The sequence below is a fragment of the Gymnoscopelus braueri genome, assembly GCF_963280865.1.
Source record: "Gymnoscopelus braueri genome assembly, chromosome: 10".
Classification (NCBI taxonomy): Eukaryota; Metazoa; Chordata; class Actinopteri; order Myctophiformes; family Myctophidae; genus Gymnoscopelus; species Gymnoscopelus braueri.
In genome coordinates this window covers 16,824,851-16,846,797 of record NC_137611.1, presented here as the reverse complement: position 1 = coordinate 16,846,797, position 21,947 = coordinate 16,824,851, and the positions used below count along the sequence as shown (strand labels likewise).

The 21,947-nt window shown below is 44.9% G+C and overlaps 1 protein-coding gene across 1 annotated transcript in view; it reads right to left on the bottom strand.

Moving 5' to 3' along the window:
* Positions 1–21,947, bottom strand: part of chd7 (chromodomain helicase DNA binding protein 7) — a 96,664-nt gene that overhangs the window by 41,567 nt on the left and 33,150 nt on the right. The window contains 6 exon segments of the mRNA XM_080438964.1: positions 1,236–1,350; positions 2,409–2,464; positions 3,722–3,787; positions 4,821–4,943; positions 6,283–6,430; positions 17,513–18,021. Of these exon segments, the coding sequence (XP_080295090.1) occupies positions 1,236–1,350; positions 2,409–2,464; positions 3,722–3,787; positions 4,821–4,943; positions 6,283–6,430; positions 17,513–18,021 (1,017 nt within the window).

Here is a 21,947-nt window from a genome sequence, read left to right as displayed (position 1 = left end):
CTTCTGGGGGGTCCCTGGAACAACATTTTGAGATGGGGATCCGCGCCCAAATACATATCATTTTGGGTGGTCCTCGACACCACAAACCAAAAAAATAGGATTTAGAAGACATTTGTAGAATTCCCAAAAGCAAAGATTGGAGTTAAAATGTTCATTTAAAAAATATATATATTCAAGATTTTTCTAAAATAGCAGATCTACAAGCTCATAGTGCGGCACTTGGGTTATGAGCGCTATGAGCTTGTATATCTGCTATTTTTGAAATGCAGAAGAAATCTTAAAATGACACGGATGCGTTCCCGGATTGAATGGGTTAATTGAATAATCGAAAGTCGTCCGCCATTTTGTTGAGATTGAACAGAGTCTACAGTTTCGCGTTCCATTACACACTATGGATTGTCCATCGAGCTATGGGATTGACATAGTCTTTTTTATTGGTTGAAATTGATACTTCGCTAAGCTCCGCCCCCACCCCTTTGCAATGGATGAGCAGCGCTGCTCATCCATTGACTTGTAATGGAATATCACAGATTTTCCCACATATAAGAAACAATCATTTTAGGAGCCGGAGCTTCAAACTCTCCACTAAATCTCATCAACAAGGCCTGCAGTAGCCTATGCACTGGGGAAATGATCGGCTACTTTAGCAGTCTTCTAGTTAGTATCTAAAAAACATTAGGGACAACTTCACCCATTTTCAACCCCTCTATACACTTGGTCCTCACTAATGTTCATTACAATATATGGTAAAAAAATATGTCTGTTTGGTCTGTGTCTCAGAGGGGGGCTGTGTGTGGACAGTTCAGAAATCCGCCCACCAGTGATGATAACATAATCATTAGGCAGGTTTGGTCATTTCAAACAAGATTTCATTATTTATTTATGTTTTAATCAATGCAAGAACAAAGGCTTCCATTATAGCATGCAAACTTTCCAGGAATAGAAAGCCTGCAGTTTTATATTAGCTTGGATTCCCCATAGATGATGTAACTGGTAGAGATACAGAGTGAGTAGACAAAAATGGTACTGTGTTATAATGAAAATGTGTGAGGCCCATTTATATGAAGATAGTTTGAAAATGGGTTAAGTCGTCCTTTAAATAAATCAATTAATTTTTTTCAAAAATTATAAATTTTAAATTGAATTCTTTAATTAAATCGTTTTTATTTTTTATAAATGATTAGTTCAATTAACTGTTGCACCCCTAATCTAATCCATAGTGGAGAAAGTCTTACCTCAGTGATGAAGGTGTTGAGCAGCTGCTTGGCCCTGAACCTCTTGACTTTCTGATGGATCCTCTTGTCTTTCTCAAGTTCTTCCAGAACTTCCCAGCGACAGTGGAGGTAGGAACTGTGAAGGAGAGGTGCAAGGTGAGCACAAAACCATTCTTGATGACTTTGTACTTTATTTCTCCTGAATATTAAGCAATGTCAGAGCGCAGGGACGTACTGGACAGGGTGTTTTATTTTAAAAAGACTGGAGTTCTACGGATGACTTACTAAAGTCAAAGCCTTTCCCACCACCCTGCAATCTGAACTGACGTAATCTGATTCAATGTAACCTGAATTTAACCCTGACAAGTAAAAGAAGATGGGCTGAAGAATAGAACAGTGGTTCCCAAACTTTTAGCTCGAGACCCAAAAGAGAAGTTTGATGTATCCCCGGCCGGGACCCAACCCAGTGAAACTAGCCGATCTACAAGCTTGCAGATCTGCTATTTTCACTACTTCTTAAAGGTATTTTTTCCCTCTAATTAATGGATTTAAAACAAATTGAATTATTTCGAGAAAAAAAGACTATTGAATTTGTTTAGATTTTTATCTTTTGAAATAATAATGAAAAACAAAATGTAGGAAAAAGAAATAAAGGGGTATTATTATTTCACAACCCATAAAAATTGGTCCGTGACCCACATATGGGTCCCGACCCACTGTTTGGGAAACAGTGGAATAGAACACACCAAGTATTACATAAAGTAGTAGTAGTAAAGTAATAAATATAAAACGACTATTTAGCAATATTCACATTTTCTTTTTTATTTTTTAGTTTCTAAAGATTCCAAACACCAGTGTTTTGGCCAGATGTGAAAGACTGTGTACAGACAGTGGTAAGTGTGACAGTGACGGACAGTATCTCAGCCCATCATACAGCACTGCTTCTGTCCACAGGTCCTAGATTAGATTACACAGTCTGTTAGCCGGACTGAACACACTGCTCTATAGCCTGGAGACACAGAAAACCACATGTCACGCTACTTGTCCGTGTGCGTTTGGACAGACAGACTATCTGTATGAGAGACAGATATAAAAGAAGAGAATGTGTGCATGCACAAGTAAAGTTGACAGTAGAATGTCATGGGAAGAAGTGACTTTTTATGAAAGTAGCGGAAAAGGAAAGGTGCATCTTACAAGCTTTTGAACTTGACGTAGAATTCCTCCACTTCTACTTCCTCTCCTGATTCCAGCTGCAAATAAAGTAACATTTGTAATTTAGAAAACAGCTATGTTTGCTGTCAACATCACAAACATTGATTAAAATAATGTATTGATGAATATTTCATAAATAGCTGTTCAGCTGTTGAACAGAGGGGGTATGGAAATAGTAAATAATGAGGATTAACTGTTCAATGATTTCAGTATTTGCTTTAGGAAGGGGACAGTAAATAGTTAACACTGAGAGAAAGTATGAATCTTCCATCTCTATTGCTTAAGTAATAGAAGAGCGTATGTGCAACACTGGTGTGTGTGTGTGTGTGTGTGTGTGTGTGTGTGTGTGTGTGTGTGTGTGTGTGCTTGTGCGTATGCGTGTGAGTGTGTGTGTGTGTGCGTGTGTGTACAGAGAATCCCCCAGTGCTCAAGGTACAACTCTCCTCATTCACTACTACTACTATATCATGCACACGCGCGCGCAAACTATTCACAACTATTAATGGTAACATACACACTTCCGCTGCCACACTACTACTAACACCACTAACACCACTGTAATGCCATGAGTCATCAATCACACACACGCGCGCTCGCACACACACCCCGAGGAAACGCTAGCTTGGCGTCTGGCGTAGCTAGCGCTGTGGTTTTGGCAGCATGCCAAGCCTAGGGTCAACTCTCTGTGAATGGAACTGTGTGCGTGAGTTTGGGTGGGTGAGAGTGTGTGTGCGCGTTTCTGCGTGCGTGCGTGTGTGTGTGTGCATGGCTTTGTGTGTCAGAGGGTGTGTGGGTGGGGGGGGTAACCCATCAGCAGCTGGCTAGCAGAGAAAAGTTGGCTAGTGGCTCTCTTGTGTGTGCGTGAATGCGCACGTTTGTGTTTGTGTGTGTATATACTGGCACAGAGACAGTCTTTCTTTAGAACAAGACTTCTAAACAAAGCATAGAAGACATGTCACACAGTATGTGGAAGAAAATGGCTGTGTGTGAGAGTGTGTGTGTGTGAGTGTGAGTGTGAGTGTGTGTGTGTGTGTGTGTGTGTGTGTGTGTGTTACTCTGTCTGGAACAGACACACAAAGACATACATCGAAATACAAGAACTCTTGTCTCTTCTTACCAACTGGATCCACACCGTCCAAACTGGTGTTTGCCTGTACAGTATTTCCAAGTGTGTGTGTGTGTGTGTGTACATATAATCTGCTTAGAGCCGGCTGCACAGCAGCTAATCAGGTGATGTAAACTCTGCCTTGGGGCATGAGCATGCACTCTGGTGTTGTGCGTGCGTGCGTGTTCACCTGTTTCTTGGTGGTACGCGTGTTCATGATTTTCTCCACCACTGGTCCCTCACAGTCGGCCACATCCTGGAAACAAACACACGTCAGACTAAGGCTGCACAAAGATCTGGATTTTAGGTTTCACAATTATTTAATTGTAAAACTTGGCAATTCATACAAACATTTCATTTGGTCAGCTGCTGTATCTCGCCCTCTTCTACATTACACCAGGGTTAAGGTCATTACACACCGGCGATTATGCGAATATACGCAAAATTCGGACTCGTTCCGAATAATTAAAAGACGCTTTTTCGCTTCGCTTTTTCGCTCCGTGGAAGCTTGCATTTTTTTACGGTGTGTAAGGAGCTTTAATAGCCAGAATATTGTACAACTCATCGCCTCATGGATCAGACTCACAGAAGGCCATTACAATATATAACATTTATCAATAGATAAGCACAATGGATAGTAAAAGGCATTAAGCAACACAATCTGAATGATCATTTTAACTATAATCGTGCAGACCTGGATCCAGACATCTGGATCATTTCATAGAGCTGCTCTCTGATTTCATGCGACCCCCAAGCCGCACACCACACCAGCTCATTGTCAAAGTTGTGTAATTAAGCAATAACTCACTCCAGGCCCGGCCGTGGTATATTGTGATTATATCACAGCTAAGGGGCGTTGTTCAGCCCGACGCAAACTGTTGTGAGGCCTGTCATGAGTTATTGCTTTTATAAAACTGTTACCAAATATGGTTATATGAAAATTATACACGATCACAATTGAACTTTTTTGACAAGTAGGTTCTTTTGACTGCCTGTACAAACAAGGTGACTGTTATGCAATGCTTATATTTAGATTTTGTTTCTTCTGCATGGCGCCATAGTTAGACTTACAGTGGCTGAAGTTAGCCCTAATTGTTTATTAACCTTTTGATAGTTTGTAGATTTCTTTTTTCTTTTTTTACTGCAGAGTGATATAGAACTGTACCAAGGCAAAAGACCTCATATCTGTGGTATATGGTATTATATCACAGCCATATCAACCTAACAGTTCGCATGTTTTGAGCTAACTTTCAATCCATTACCGAGTGAGGTCCACTGCCTGCATTTACCTGCACTTGTGAGGGGGACTTGGGTGTCGTCGAGTCGTCCCCGCTGTCCTCCTCAGAGATCCTGAACTCCAGGTCTACCTCAGTGTACCTCTTCCTCTTCACCTGACGGCTGGAACGTCGCTTCTGAAGGAGCGAAGGAAGAAAAGGTAGAAGAGGAGGATGGACGGAATAAAGGAGAGAAGGGAGGGGGAAGCATGAGAATAAAGGATTTGATTTTCTTTGTCAAATATATACGGTACATTATAAAAAAGAAAACATTGTTTTGTTCCATTCCACAACCGGTGACCGTTGATTGCTAATGCTCGATTCCACTCGTCTTTTTCAGATTAGTGATTTTGGAAAATAACTAAAAGGGGCAATTCATGGCAGAAGAGCACGGTTCAAAAAGGAAGTGGATGGCATACTGTATTTTGTAGACCACATTACGTTTATTCAGTATGTCGGGGAGCCGTTACCCTTTAAAGATGAATATCAGTTTGCTCCTAGTGCACACACCACTCCTGCATAGACCACACACACAGAAAATCGGCCTATTTTTAACCTGCCCAGTAGCAGCCCAAACACCACAGGCTACAATCATCCTATTGCACCCTGAGTGGGAGAGGCGGTGGCCAACTATTACCATCTGAAGTGCTAAACCACTGCTGTGTCACAGAGACGAGAACAGAGAATAAATGCAGGAGGGGGAGAGAGAGGGTGAGAGCTAGGGCTACCACTTTATGGGTATCTGCCATTCGTTGTACTATACGCCCCCCCCCCCCGTCCTCTGCCTGTGGGAGTAATGGTGGTATTAAGAGAGATTTGTTCTTAGTTAAGCGCTGGTGTTGCACACCAAAAATAGCCGATCTACAAGCTCACAATGCACCGCAGCACAACCAAGTATACATCAGGCATTAGACAATATAGATATAGATATATATAGAACACACAGAGGTGTGAATCAAAATGTTTCACAACTATAGCGCGTGTGGTGATGATGGAGGCCACAAGGGGAAGTGCTGTCAACTGTTTACCCAGACTGTGAACACCACACACTTCATATAGAGCCTATACATAGGACTGAAGGAGTTACCAAGAGGTCTTATATAGCACCTGTTACAATGCTTTAAAAAAAGGCTCCAGTGTCAACTTATTGTCTGGGGCTGGTAGAACAGGTTGTATTACAAAAACTTGGCAGGGCAGCAGTGTGTGCGTGTGTGTTTGGTCTGTCAACAGCTGTGGTTTACAACACCAACAGCCTTCCAGGCTTTAATGCCTTGTAGCCATCTATACAGGTGGTATACACGATGCAGCGAGGGTGTGGATGTTATAGACGGATAGAAGTGCACGTCAAACGTACGACCGCACTTCGGACCTTGGGTTTAACAGCCCTTAGCAGGTGGCCCTGAATTCCGATGCGGTGTGCGTCCGTGTATGTGTGTGTGTGTGAGTGAGTGAGAGAAGTGTGGAACTGTGCTTTTACCTGGACACCATCATCGTCATCATCATCTTCGGGGGCAGAAGGGGGCGGAGACTTGACTTCCACATCTTCGGCGACCGACGGCTCTCTCTTCCGCTTGCCGTCCTTTTTACTGACGCCGGCCCCGCCTTCTGACTCAGCCTTCTTGCTGCTAGAGAGAGAGAGAGAGAGAAACTGACTTTTAATCATTGAACAACATCGATTAAAACTGAAGACTAAGCCCTTAAAGCAAATACCTCTCTCACCTAGAGACAGGAGAGCAGGACAGTAGAGGGGAGCAGGAAGAAGAAAGGAGTAAAGGAGTGGTGAACACAACCACGCATCCTTGATTCCTAGTGTTAAACCCTAAATCCTAGCCAGATGGAAGGGCATCAGGCTGAATTCAGAAGAACATCAAACATTCACTCCTGAGAGCCACTGAGCAGGTGTACTGGAGTGGCTGAGGGTTAAAGTCTAGTGCCTTGCTTAAAAGGAAGACTGCCACGTCCTCGGTACCCACAACCTTTCTTAACCCATCAAGACCTGAGATACGATTCTACAAATGTCTTCTGAATCCTAACAGTTTTCTGAAACACTTATGTTGCTATAATATCAGTGTCGCTCAAACCTTTTCATGTCAAGAACCCCCCCATCTCAAAATGTTGTTCCAGGGACCCCCTAAAGCAAAGATTTAAGTTAATGTTCGCTTTAAAATATATATACATTCAAAGATTTGCACACAATTTTCACAGAAAATAGCAGATCTACAAGCTCACAGCGCGGCACTCAGTGCTATGAGCTTGTAGATCTGCTATTTTTGAATAGCCAAAGTATAAAATATGGATAAAGTGGTCACACAGATGGCGTTCCCGGTTTGAATGGGTAAAACACTCGCTCCCTCCTCCCCCACACATCTCTTCATCTATATGGACGGAAGATAAGGGGACGGACTAGAGGAATAAGTCTCATTAGTAGGCAGGTCACTTTTTGTGGAGTTCACAAAAACACTCTGAAAACTACCTGTCATTCTTGTGAGTGTGTGTGTCCGTGCGTGTGCGCGCGCATGCAGGCGGGCATATGTCCTAGGGCGGTAGCCATGTTTGATTTACCCATTTTAGAAATCATTAGGCTGCCTCGGGCTTCGGTACACAGGGGGTTAATATCATGAAAGACTGAGAAAGGGGGAGTGGGAAGAGAGGAAAAGAGGGAGAGAGAGGGAGGGAGGGAGGGAGGGAGGGAGTGAGAGGGAGAGGTGGAGGAGGGAGGGGTTGAGTGGGCCCCAAGGCTCTCTCTAATCTCTGGCATGGAGAGACGGAGAGGAGCTGTGTGTGTGTGTGTGTGTGTGTGTGTGTGTGTGTGTGTGTGTGTGTGTGTGTGTGTGTGTGTGTGCCAGAGAGGAAAGTGAGAGGACACACAGCACCCCTTCGCTTGCTCTCTCTCTCCTCTCTCACACACACACACACACAGAGTCCCTCTCTCCTTCTCTCTCTCTCTTTCTCCTTCAATGTCTCTCGCCCTCTGCCTGCCTCTCTCTCTCTCTCTCTTTGGGGCCCCTCTCCTTTCATCCTAACGCCAAGAGCAATCACCATCTCCGTGGTAACGGCTGGTCATGTGACCTGCACCTGTTCCTCTGGCTGGTCGCCACACGCTGGAGCCATCTGGCTGCGAGAGCGCGCGCAAACACACACACACACACACACACACGGACGCATGCACACACACACACACACACGCGGACGCATGGACACACACTGTGGAATCACACACTTCTTTCCACTTTGCAGCCTTCCCTCTTTCATCTTTTCGCCTCCCTATCACTCTCTCCATCACGGTTGCTGTACAGTTTTTCATTGATACATTACTCCATCTCTCCAACATCCATCACTCCATCTCTCTCTCTCCACTCATCATTCCATCCTTACGTCCTTCGCTCCATCAAACCCCCCCCCCACCCACACACACACACACACTTAAGTCATCAGATCTCCCAGTGAGCATCAGTGAGTCATGAGGAACAGCACACTGGGATCTCTGGAAGTTCTAGGAACGGAGGACAACTGGTGGATCTCCCCCCTCTGTCCTGTTCTGTCATTTTATTTTATGATGCATCATCAACAATAGAAATGTGTTCCCAGGGTCCCGTTGGGGAGTAGGCGACGTCTTATTTGATTTTTACTACAAAAATATTTGTATGGGCCAAGAAAACGGACACAGACATCTGAAGGCATGAGGTAGCTCTTAGTGGCTTAGCAGATCACTGGACCCAACTATATCATTGCTGTAGGGTGGTCCAAAACTAACCTTTTAGGATTCAAATTCAAAAATAGCAATCTGCAAGCTCAAAACTCGTCGCATTGTGACACATTTTGAGCTTGTAGATTGGTTGCTGTAGTGTAGTTAGTTAGTATGACGAAGTAGGGCATTAACTTACGAGAAAAAGTTTAAATATGGAGTTTTTGGCCGACAGCAAACGATCTTATGGTGAAGGCGGCTGTCGCGATGTAAACCCGCTGTTCCACTGCACATAACTGGTGGTCCACAATACAAAACCCACGTGTTCAACAATACGGAACCAGTGTTCCACTGTACAGAACCGGCATTATGTATCCGTTAACCCATTAAGACCAGGAACACATTTTTTGATTTTGTTGTTGATTTTTGTAAAATCTTGAAAATGTTTGCAAATCTATATGTCTATATATATTTTTAAAGTGAACATTTTTGACTGAAATCTTTGCTTCTGGGGGTCCCTGGAAGAAAATATTTTCAGATGGGGGTCCCCGGCCAAATACGTATAATTTTGGGGGTCCTTGACATGAAAAAGTTTGAGAACCACTGATATAGCAACATACGTTTTTTTCAGACAACTTGGGATTTACAAGACATCTGTTAATGAGCCAGCGTTCAATTTTGTAGAATGGTGTTCCACTGTACGGAACCAGCGTTCCACTGTATAGCACTGACGTTCCACAGTACGGAACCAGCGTTCCACTGTATAGCACTGACGTTCCACTGTACGGAACCAGCGTTCCACTGTATAGCACTGACGTTCCACAGTACGGAACCAGCGTTCCACTGTATAGCACCGACGTTCCACAGTACGGAACCAGCGTTCCACTGTATAGCACTGACGTTCCACAGTACGGAACCAGCGTTCCACAGTACGGAACCAGCATTCCACTTAGGGTTGGGATCCGTAAACCGGAGGACCCGGGAACCAACATTGAGGAACCGGAATAGGTTCCATCACATTTGGAATGGTTTCCAGAACCGGTTTATCACACCGTTATAGTGTCTGCAACACAATACTAGTGGTTCTCAAACTTTTTAAACCATTAAAACCGGGAACGCATCTGTGTAACCACTTTAAGCATTATTTTATACTTTGGCTATTCAAAAATAGCAGATCTACGGTGCCGCGCTACGAGCTTGTAGATCTGCTATAAAAAAATAATAATCGTGAAAATGTACGCAAATCTTTCAATATATAGATATATTTTTAAAGCGAAAATGTTTCACTCAAATCTTTGCTTCCGGGGGTCCCTGGAAGCAGTGTTGATTTGGGTAAAGATGGTTGTCTGCTGTGGCAGTGGGGTGGACAAACTCTGTCTCTCACTCTCAGCTGTATTCTCCTGGGCTTATCGGTTGGCATTTACACATGCTAGCCAGCTGTGTGGAGTGCGGCGTGCGCCGCGCATGCGCCGTGTCGGTGCTCCTCGCAGGAACGAGGAGGAGGACGGGGGAGGGGGGCATAAATCAGAAGGTCGTAAGGAGGAGGAGGGAGCAGAAGGAAGAGGAGAGAGGAAGGGAGGATGAGGAGAATAAAAGAAGAGTAGGAAGAGGAGAGGACGGAGGAGGGGGGGGGGGGTTCTATAGGACACCTGCTGCCACGATGAGTCATACTCAGCTGGACCACTAACACACACACACACCCACCCAGTGGCAACAACAGAGCAACACCAATGGCCAGAAGGTAACAGTCTCACACACAGATTGACAGTCTGTGTGTTTAAAAAGCAGTGCTCTTTGAGGGTTAACACGTGGTATAGGCTGTATTTGCACACACACACACACGAGGCAAGGTGGCTGCACGCATGTGTGGCTGCTATGTGTGTACTGCAAACAAATCAACCCCACACACACACACACACACTCTCATGGAAGGGTGTGGCTGCTACGCGGGAGATAGGCTATTTATAGACGTGCTTCCACTGAGAGATAGACAGAAAGATGGAGGGGGGGGGAGAGAGAGGAGAGGAATCAGGAAAGATGCAGAGAACAAGGTCAAAGTGGGAAGGGAGAGGTAAGCAGCAGGCTAGACGTGAAGATCACCTGATCCATCTCTCCCTCTCTCACACGCACACCTTCCTGGAAAGCAGAAACCACCAGTAGTGAATCTGGCTTATTTTTTGCTCTTTGTGTTCATCCATTAAAACTTTTAGAGAGCTTCAGCAGATGTGTGAAACATATTCTCCACCGTGGTTTTTCAATTCCATTTCAGGTAGTTTACTGGCAGGGCTGAGACTCTACAGATAAACACCCCGGAACCATCCCTCTCTCCTGGTCTCCTGTTCTCTGTGAAGGCTTGGCCAAGATAGTTTCCCCCAACTCCCCATTTAAAAAATGTCATGATAAATATTTCAGTATGATGTCATATTTGTCAATCAAGTCTGAGGAGTACATTTTTTCCAGTGCACTCCATTCCAGTGCGAAAACTGTTGACACATGTTGACAAATCTTATGGGGATCCCTAGCAGACTCTAGTCAGTACCACTGACTAACCCAAAGACCGTGTCAATTTGCGCTTGAAATTACTGCAGTGCCAACTATTTTCCAAAGCATACCATAGTTTGTTTGATTTTTTGAGGCAGCCATTGGATTCCATTCATTTCAGTACAGTATGAAAATGAACTTGTAGAGACTTGAAACATGCTCAAGATAGGTAATGCAACACCCTGAACTTTCTGCCGCCTTTACTTTTGTGCGGTTTCATCTAGTTGAAAGTGCAGAAAGAGTCAAATAGATAATCCCTGTAGAAAAGATTTCACTAAATTAAATTGAAACGTGCACGACTTCCAGGCGACATGAATATCAGCCGGAAAAGCAGAGAATTGAGTTCATCCTTTTTGCCCCAAATCTAGCAAATGTGATATAGGTTGATGATGTCATTAGTAATGCTTAGTATACCATGATAGTCCATGGGCCAACCATGAAACACCACTGCTATGGTTTTATCCTTTAACTGCTGGCCAAATAACAAACTGTCCACCAGATTTGTACTTTTGTTGAGTACTACAATCGGAACCCGGACCACTAGTTTGGGGAATTACGAGGAGCAAAATTGTGTTATTGTCAAATTCCTCTGTTGTGTGTGCATGATGAAGACACTCCTATCAGTCTTCGAGCTCTGTTATAGAGCGTCGCAGTTCCCGCCCACTTCCTGTTTTTTTTGGTGCCGGAAGAAAAAACTCAATGCATTTTTCCATTGACATTTCCAAAAATATTTATATCTATTAATTTAAGCCTCGAATCAAGCCATCACGAGATGACATGAATCATGACCATAAAACGTTTTTTTCTGTGATTTATTTTTATTTTATATTTAATTATATGATATACTATATTTAATAAATACCCTTTGTTTTGCCGTTTTCAACAAAAAAAATAATCACAGAATCAAACGTTTATGGTCATGATTCATGTCATGTCATGATGGCTTGATTCGAGGCTTAAATTAATAGATATAAATATTTTTGGAAATGTCAATGGAAAAATGCATTGAGTTTTTTCTTCCGGCACCAAAAAAAACAGGAAGTGGGCGGGAACTGCGACGCTCTATAGACTCTTGTGCGCGAATGTTATTACATTATTATATGTCACAGATGCCAGCGGGTGGGTATTCCTCGTTTTCAGACCAACACTTTGCTAATTAGCGCACGACGAGAAAGAGCAGACCTGTGCTCATTAGCGAAATCAGCTGTGTGTGGTGTTGGCTTGGAATGAAAACATCAACGCTCTGAAATCTCCGCAGCACAAAAACTACTACCACAGATAATGCAACAGTCCGTACCCAGCGCTGTACAAATTCACCCTTTTCCTTCAGGAATGGAAAGGTCCTATATAGTTCTGAGACCGGCACGGACATCAGATATGGGATATATGTGCAAATGAACTTTTTTTTTTTTCTTTTCTGATAACTATCATTTATAAGTGTTGATCACTTCAATGGAACTTTTTTTCACCCTAAATAGACGTTACGCCAATCCCCCCATGAATATAATCTTTGTCACTGCCAACCTCTAATGTTGGCCAGGGAAGGTGTAGACAACCTCATGTCTCCTCCAATACACATGGAATTGCCAGCCACTTGTTTTCACCCGACTCCAGAGGACTTTCACATGGAGCGCGTAACGCATACAGAACAACACACCAACAAGTTCTGCTCCATGCTGAACAGGCAGGAGACCTGACCAACTTGTAGGAGATGGATACTAGTGCAGTGACAGAACGGCCTCCCCATGCCAGCTTCCAACCCGCGAACACGACTGTTGTGTTCGTAGCCCGGCCCGGATGCACCGTGGAGGGTTCGAACCCCCCAGTCTCAACGGTGGTGGGCAGGAACTTTAGCCTTGCGCCACCCGGATGCCCCGCCAAGGAACATATTCTGACCTGCCCTGGGACCAGTGGGTGATTAACTCAGGACTGCAGTTTCTCCTCTCCACCCTCAGAGACAGACAACTTTGTCATATTATAAGTCTATCCCTCTGGTGCAGTGCTCTCTTTTCAAGAAGCCACTTCTATTTAAAAAAAAAAAAGTATACAACTTTTCATGCTGAAAGATGGCAAAGGGAAGGAAAAGAGGGCTGGGAAGAAGAGGAAAGTATAAACTCCACCTCAGAAAGAAAAAAAGACAGTAGAGGGGATAGGGGGGGAGAGAGAGAGAGAGAAGAACGGAGAAGAATAAACAAGAGGTAGTTCAAAGTGATTGGAGCAGTCCACCATTTTAGAGTAGAGCAGTGAATGACCGGCAGCCATTATTATGCTAAATTAACCTGGGAGCTCAGAGCCTCCTCGCAAGATGGAGGGACGCCTGACAACAGATAAGAGCTAGTTTACCAACACACACACAGACACACACACACACAGGAGGGGCTGGGAATTGACCCACCACCCCCACCCCGAACACACACTTCCTCTGCCTCACACACACACACACTTGTCTTGTGGCTAAAGAGTGGTCAGCAGCATGGCCCTCATTATCATTAGACGCCATTTTCTGCCACAAAGATTACTATAGACCCCTCCCCCAACACACACACACACACACACACACACACAGCCCACCCCCTTGCTGCCACACACACTCCCCTCCCCCTGCCTCTTACTCCAGCGGCCGGCAGACACACGCACACGCACACACACCTCCCCCAGCCCTGACCCCTGCCTGCTGGCTAGGCTCCTCCCTCTTCCTGGGGATAAAAGGAGCTGAGGGGGGGGGGGGGGGGGAGAGGTGGGGGCTGGCCTCTGACACATTCCTCAGTCAGATCAAGTTTCCACCTCCACAATGAAGCCACCGCTCTGAATCCCTCGCTCCGTCTTTCTATCTCTCTCCCTCCCTCTTTTTGTCTCTCACTCTGTCTGTTAACCCTCACAAATACAAATCAACGGTTTCCTTTTACTTCTGCCACACACGCACACACACACACACACACATTTACTCACTCATGACTCTGTCGCTCTGATCCCAGACAGACAGAGAGGCGGACAGACTGACAGGAAGGAAGTGCTAGGCCATGTGTGTGTGTGTGTGTGTGTGTGTGTGTGTGTGTGTGTGTGTGTGTCAAAAGAGAGAGAGATTGAGGGAGTGATCAACCTTGGAAGTGAGACGATAGGAGGAGAGGCACAAGAAGAGGAGGCAAGTGGTGCCCAGAGAAGCGCAACAAGGACAAGTTCAAATAAGAGAGAGAGAGAGAGAAAGAGAGAGAAGTAAGCAATCTACAAGAACAGATAGTCAGACACCAGCAACCAAATAGGACAGCCAGTGATCTCTTAAATCTATCAAACAGTAGCACTGAAAGGCAGGTATAGTATAGAACTAAGATCATCACTTTATTGTCACTTAACACAAGAAGTGACTCTGTGGCTGTCCCATGCACAGCTTTCACCTGTGCAACACATCAGAGAGATCAGAGCACAGGATGCGCTGCAGTGCAGTACCGCTCCAATGCATTGCTCAAAGGCACCGTGGCAGAGTTGCTTGCAGTTAATCGTACTAATAGAAAAAAATAACATTTTAAAATAACACATGTTGCGATTCGACACGCGAGTTCTTTTTGTTGCTATATTCGTGTGACACTGGACCGTACGACGATCTATAAAATAAGGCTTAAGGGGTTAATCAGATGAATCGATTTAGTCAAATGATTTGTGTTGATAGAATAATCACGTTGCACACGTGCCACGCTAGAAGTGTCACTGTGGTAGGAACTCATTAAACCATTTGGGAGCTTACTAAATGTTTTATGCTTTTTTTTCTGGCAAGCACCTTGGCTTTTAGAATTTGGATGCACGTGCACGTTTTTTTTTTACTTCCTCACGTAATAAATAGTTGCAGCCCTAGTTGGCACTGCAGATGTAATGCCAGCCACCCTCCAATCACCAGTTAACAGTTGGAGTTACACCTTCCCGTCTGTGCTGGAGTAACCGGTGACCTTTGAGTCACTTGTCGGCCAACCTGCCAACCCAAGGGAGGGGTAGAATCTTAAAAAGAGGATTAAACCTGCTCTATCCACCTACACAATAACATGCGACAGCAAGACCAGTGCCCCAGGAAAAGCTTTCTGCTGTTCACCATCTATAGGAGGGGGGGAATCGAACCCAGAGCCTTGAGTCTACCCTCATGCTTCAATAAGCCCTGTGATCTTTCTCACACACACACACACACACACACACACGTACGTCAGTCTCTATGCAGCAGGGTGTTACACAGCTTAGAGGTCTTGACCCCACTGGTTCCACCTGGCTGGTCAAATGAGTGATGGGCACTGTGTGTCTGAGTGTCCGTGTGTGTGTGTCCGTGTGTGGGCACATGCCTGTATACACGTAGGGCTGCAACAATTGATGATTTTTTAGCGATTATTCTATTGATTATTTTTTTCAATTAATCAAGATATTTTTTTTATACACCAACGAATCAAACATAAAAATTCTAATAATCCATTAGTCTGATTAACCACATAGGTCCCTATTTTATACTTTGTATGTCAGATGTGTCATGCAATGATGACGCAAATTGACGATCTACAAGCTCACAGCGCTCAAGCTTGTAGATCAGCCATTTTTGAAAAAGTTTTAAAACCTGCGCCTAAATAGACGAATCCACAGACGCGCTGCCTGTAGGCAATCGTCACTGCGGTGTCGCGGTGCGGAGCGGCAGCCGCTTGACACCGCAGTTATGATTGCCGTTCTGTGGATTTGTCTATAATGTTAAGACCCAAATAGGGATGGTAGGTTCAAAGTGGCTGACTGATGCAACCCTATTGGACTACACGGTCCAATTAGGCTGCTCGATTAACCGATTATTTCATCAAAATCGATAATTATTTGTAATGGATTAAAATCAACTAGTTTGATTAACTGTTGCACCACTACACACGCGCGTTTTGGTGCTTTGTGAGTTCTACACTTTTCCGCTGTTCTATGGCCAACATACTAGCTTCTTGGCAGAGCCGGGTCCCCAGAAAGTGTGTGAGAATCCCCAGCTAACAGATGTTGAGTTCCCCCTGCACGGTGGTACCAGTAAGCATATCAGTTCAGTGGTTTAGCTTTAGCCAAGAACATTTTGTTAAGGTTCATTCCGAGTGGTGCCACAGATTTAGCTGGCTTCAAACTAGATCTCTGTAAACACGGACCGCACTCAGGACCAATTGTTTCATTTTTACATCTTCAAGATGTGACAAAGAAAAAAACAGGCCAATATTTTGGCTCAACGGTCTTCTTCAGTGGCTCTGTGTGTGTTTCTGAAGAAGGCAGCATGGCCCAAATCCTTGGATGTTTTACATTTTGAACGTAATGAACGTGAATGTAAAAATGTATACTGAATTGTCCCGAGTGTGGTCCATGATTACAGAGATTTGTGTAATTCCCTGGGACCCTACACCAAGACCAAACTGACTACGCAAGCACGTTTTTTGAGTGAGCACAGTGCCTACTTAACAATTCAATCTGTATCTACCAGGATAATACCATAATAAGCATCGCTGACTGCTCAAAGGACAGGGCTCCACACTAACCGTTTCCATTAGGAGCACCTGAGCTCCCGACTGAAATCTTTATGGAGCACCAGATCAACACATTCATATTCTTTCCATCTTAATTGTGTTAGACCTACCAATCAATAAATACAGACATTTTACAGAGATCAATGCATATGTCCATGCATATTTTATGCTTCATACTGTTAATGTGCTTTACAAATGCATTGTGTTCGAAGTGTTTGGTCATATTGGCCATTCTCGTCTTCCCTGCAATTGTGCAAATAGTACATATAGCACCTGCCTTTGCGATAGGTAACAATTGTGCGAGCCATTCCTCTTGGAATGAGGCCTTTCCCATATTCACAGGATTATCTGCTGCAGATTCCTCATTAGAATTGTGGGGCTGCTGTTTTCTATTGAAGAAGAGTATTCTAAATGCCCTGCTAGCACCTAGTGTTTCACTAAATGTGGATTGTACAGCTAACTAACTGGCAAACAGCCTGTAAGGCTAAGACAAAGTGGGGAGTAGCTCTCATTAGCAAGTAATTTAGTTTGTTTCACTGCTGCCAAAAGACCAAGCGAGGGTGAAATCACTGACCAGACTGGACACTGTACAGTATGTGTTGCTAAGAGTCGTGTGACGTCTCTCTCTCTCCTTCACACACTCTCTCTCCATCTCTCTCTCCCTTCCCGTGACTAACATTGAGAAATTAACATGCTATATGATAACAAAACGGGACAAATTAGCAAGTCACGTTGGTGCACCCAGTTAAAATATTTTGTCAAACCATCACAAGAAAATTGTCGCAAAATGAGACTCCCTGGAAAGCTTCCGTTGATAAATACATATATTTTTGTAAGCCGCTCCTACCAAGGTTTTCCACATCTGTTACTCCTGCCTGGCTGCATTTCATTCTGAGGTGTTTTTTGTTTTTACACTGCTTTGGTCGGCTGAAGAAGCAGCAGAGCAGAATAAGTAGAAGAGAGGTGACCCCTACCTGGTTTTCTTGGGGGTCTTGGTCTTGGGTGTGGAGCTCTTAGCCTTCTTCTCCTTGGGCTCCTTGGGTTCTTTGGGGGTTTTAGGCGTTTTGGGGGTTTTAGGCGTCTTAGGCGCCTTGGGCTCCTTCGGCTCCTTCGGCTCCTGGCCCTCCTTGCCCTCCGCCTTCTCCTTTGGTTTCTTCTTTCGCTTCTTCTTCACCTCCGCCAGCGGCGGCGAGGATCCCTCTGCTGCGCTGCCGGTCACCTGATCGCCTATGTCACTTCCTGCTCCCATGGCCTCCAGCTTCCTGTCCGACTTGTCGTCCTCTCCTGCCGCCTTGTGACCCCCCTCCTCAGCTCCCTCCTCTTCCTTCACCTTGGGTTTCTTCTTCTTTTTCTTCTTTTTTGGCTTGGTCTCCCCGTCGCCGGGCTGCTCCGTGCTGACAGGCTGGCCGTTGGCGCCTGCGGCGACCAGCAGCCTATCGGGGACTGTCGCCGAGGCGTCACCTGACAGGTCCGAGGGGGAATGCTGGGAGAGAGAGATAGACAAAAAGGGGATGAGGGGGGGAGAGAATATCAGTTAATGAATTTGATAATTTCTTCTTAACAGTAAAAAATAACAAGAGTGGAAAATATAGACGGTTGTCTTTCATTGGCCATCTCACTGATCACAAGTCCATGCTAAGCTCTAACACTTGACTCAAGCTAGAACATGTTATGTACAACTATAATGTCCCAGATTTCAGCGACATTTAGACACCAATTTTTCAAAAGCAAACTTTTATACGCCACAATCGAGTGAGCTGAAGGCGTTTTTTCACCCAAAATGTGGTGTGTGACTCCCTGCAGATATAGGGTTGCCTTGCCACCCTGCATCCCCAGCAGGCTTGCCTGTGACAGGATGCCGGGCTGACACCTCCTCTCTCTCTCCCTCTCCCCAGCAGGCCAACTCTCTCAGTTCTCTTCTCCTCTCTCCTCCCCAGTAGGCACTCCATGACAGGAAACTGGTTACCAGCTGTTGGGAGGCTCTCCAGCTGCCTCCCCGCTCCTCTCCTCTATCCGCCCCTCCCCTTCCTCCAGCTGCCTCTCCTCTCCTCTTTCCTTCGGCTACTGCTTCTCTCTTTCCCTTCCTCTTCTCCATCACCCCCCCCCCCCCCTTTCTCCTGCTCCATTTTCCTCCACCCCCCCCCCACAACTCTCTCCAGCTGCTCAGACTCCCAGTGGCAGATGGGAAATCAGGCATCATGACACGAATAAATTATCTCCATACTTCAAAACGCGCTGGGAGGGAGGGAGGCAGTGTGTGTATATCTGTGTAGTGTGTGAGGGAGCATGCCTACTAGTGTGTGTGTACGTGCATGTAAAATGCACGTGTGTGTCAAAAGAGAGTAAACTGTGCAGTGGGTGTGTGTGCGCATCAGCAAGTTTACCGCAAAATGCCAAGGCAGCAGCTCCCCCCTCTGTGTATTTACTCACAGACACACACACACACACACACACACACACACTCCCATGACGCCTTAGCCTGGCTTGGCTACATCCCAACCATCGCCCTTAAGAGAAGAAAACAGAAAAGAGTTCGGACAAGGGAGCGGAAGTATCGAAGAGGAAAAAGGAGCAAAGCGGGGAAAAGACGCAGGGTGTGTTCATAAATTCGCTCCGAAGAGCCCACTCTTCGGAGCTGCGTTCCCATTCGGAAATTCAGTATACTGCTCTCCGGGAGCGCTCAGAGCGAACGCCAGACACTCTAACTGCAGGAACGCTTTGTCTGAGTGTCCAAGAAAGTGTCCATTCTAAAAATGGTTTATGATGTTGAGATTGTGTTGGGCAAGTTACTTTGGAAAAGTAATATATTACATGGTTTGTTACCATCAGCAATGAATTACTTTAATTATTACTACCTGAGAAAAGAGAAAAGTAAACCCTTTTGAATTACCCACAAACGATCGTGATAAGTGGAGATGTGGCAAAGAAAAATTATTCAATTGTTTACTAGCATCTCTGTTCCTATAGCACTGCGGCCGTCCATGAGGGCCGCACCAGGGAGTAAAACAAAACTTTACAGCTTCTTCTGCGAGTGCCAACCAAAAGTGATGCTGAACTGTGTAATGAAATCAGGACTAATTTTAATTCACGTACTTTTCCGTTTACCAACAACTCCCCTGAGGAACCTACAAATGGGTGTTTTTGTGAAATTTCGTCTGACGTGATCCCCATTGGACTAACCTCATTGTTTTTAGCAAGATGTTTACAGCTGACAAGTCTTGAGCCAGAACTCTCTGCGGATCCACGTAATAGAGGTATGTATGCAAGAGGCACATATATACACACACACACACACGTGTGTGTGTGTGTGCCCCAAATCAGGATCGCATGTGTAAAACCGATCTGACTGAAGAAAACAATCTGGACTGCAGGGTATTAAAAAAATATTGCATGGCCTAATGCAGCAGAGAGGGAATAATCACAAATATTAATTTGGATTTAGGATTGCAATAGAGGGCATACTAGCCTGCCAATGGTAATTCAACAGATTATTTCTTTGATTAATAAATCATAATAATAACTATTATAATGATGACTACTACTCAAATGAGATAGCAGTGAAATATATTTTAAAAAGCTATTATGGCAAAGTGGTTTCCTTTTAAAAATGTGATGGTTTGTTGTTGATCAAGGCCGCGTTTTCAGGCAGCTGTATTTACAACAACGTGTACATTATTCACAATCACTGTATGAAATAGACAACCCATAAATCTATGTTTAGAAAATGTAACATTGACTTGGTTTTTCATCTATGACACCAACTCTGGCTCATGTAATTCTCGTTCAGGAATTACACAAAATAATGTTGCGCTCCGCCTCGCTCCGATTCCACAGCAAAGCATCCGAGTGGTGTCACGAACACACCCAAGGAGAACAGAGATGCTGCAGAAGGAGTGGAGCCAGAGGTGATGCGTTATCAGTGGAAAGTCAACCTGCTCCAGAATTTCAATGGAGCGCGCGCTGCACACCCATCAAAAGACACACACACACACACACACAGTGCGCATGTCACATCACGTACAACTACTGCAAGGTCAAGCATCACACATACCTGCACATACGTACGCTGACACATGTGTAAACCGAGCTATAAAGACAGCAAAACTTGTAGGATGGGCATGTGGAGTGAGGCAGAATGTGCGAGCGAGCGAGGGAGGAAGGAGGAGAAAGCAAGAGATGCTGTGCTAACAGATAAATGTGTCCTCGTGCCAAGCCTCCCAGATAATCAATCACACCAATGACAATGGAGCCCCACACACACACACACACACACTCGCGCACGCAAACTAGCATGCAAAAGCATGCAGCAGCACAGTACCCTGTGCAAATGATGTCTGAACTAGCAGTGCAGAATGAGGACCTATGCAGGACAGGAGTGGACCAGTTTCTCTTCAGTAATCAACTTTTCTCTTATCTCTTCCTCTTAGCTTTAAAAAAAAAAACGTTTTCTGAGGGTGTCCGTCTCAGCGTTATAGGCGGTTGGGTATAGTGTACATGAGGTGAGCTGTTCCTGCTCAACCCAACACGTAATCTATCAAGGTAGTATTCACGATGTGAAACCACCGAGTTGTGGAACTCGTGTCAAATTCTTGACCCAACGAACACTCCTTACATCATCTAATGGAGACAATAGATATGTCCTCTGTGTGTGCTGGAGCACATGAGGAAGGGGCAAACTACTTTATTATAGTGAAGTGGCTGGTAGTTAGCAATTAGGCTATATAACAATGTATGAAAACTGCTGCCGAGAGCACACGTGTGGCCCACTTTAGTACCCCTGCGGACAACAGCGATTAGTCCATAAAACAAACCTATATGGCATGTTAACAATAGCGATAGCGCAGCAGTGATGTCAGCTATGCTAAACTCAAGCAGCACTCTTTGGTTACACAGGTTGAGCCTGGTCTTGACCCAGAACGGGGACTGCTGGCTGTAGGAACCAGTTCCATTTTTTTCAGGGCAGGCTGTAGTTAAGTTTAGAGGTGATTTTGCAGACGCAGGCTAAAAAAATAAAACATCTTACACAAGAGGAACTGCCTCATTCACTCTCTCACACACACACACACACACACACACACACACACACACACATACATACGCGTATACATCCCAGTGGTGTGGCTGCCTGGCTAATGTGACAGGCTGAGAGAAGCTCAACGGTGTTGAGTTTCATCTCTCACAGGACGGAGGGGGGAGAATGGGGGAGGGAGGAAGTATGGGGATGAAATGTTCCTCGTTTTGCTACAGGAGAGTGTAAGAAGACAGAAGGGTAGAGAGGGGTAGATGGAGGGAGGGATGCAGGGAGGGAGGGGAGGATGGATGGATGGATGGATGGATAGATAGATAGATGACAGGCCTGAGGAAGCACGGTGGGGAGGAGGAAAGGTTAATGTTGTAAATGGGGATATT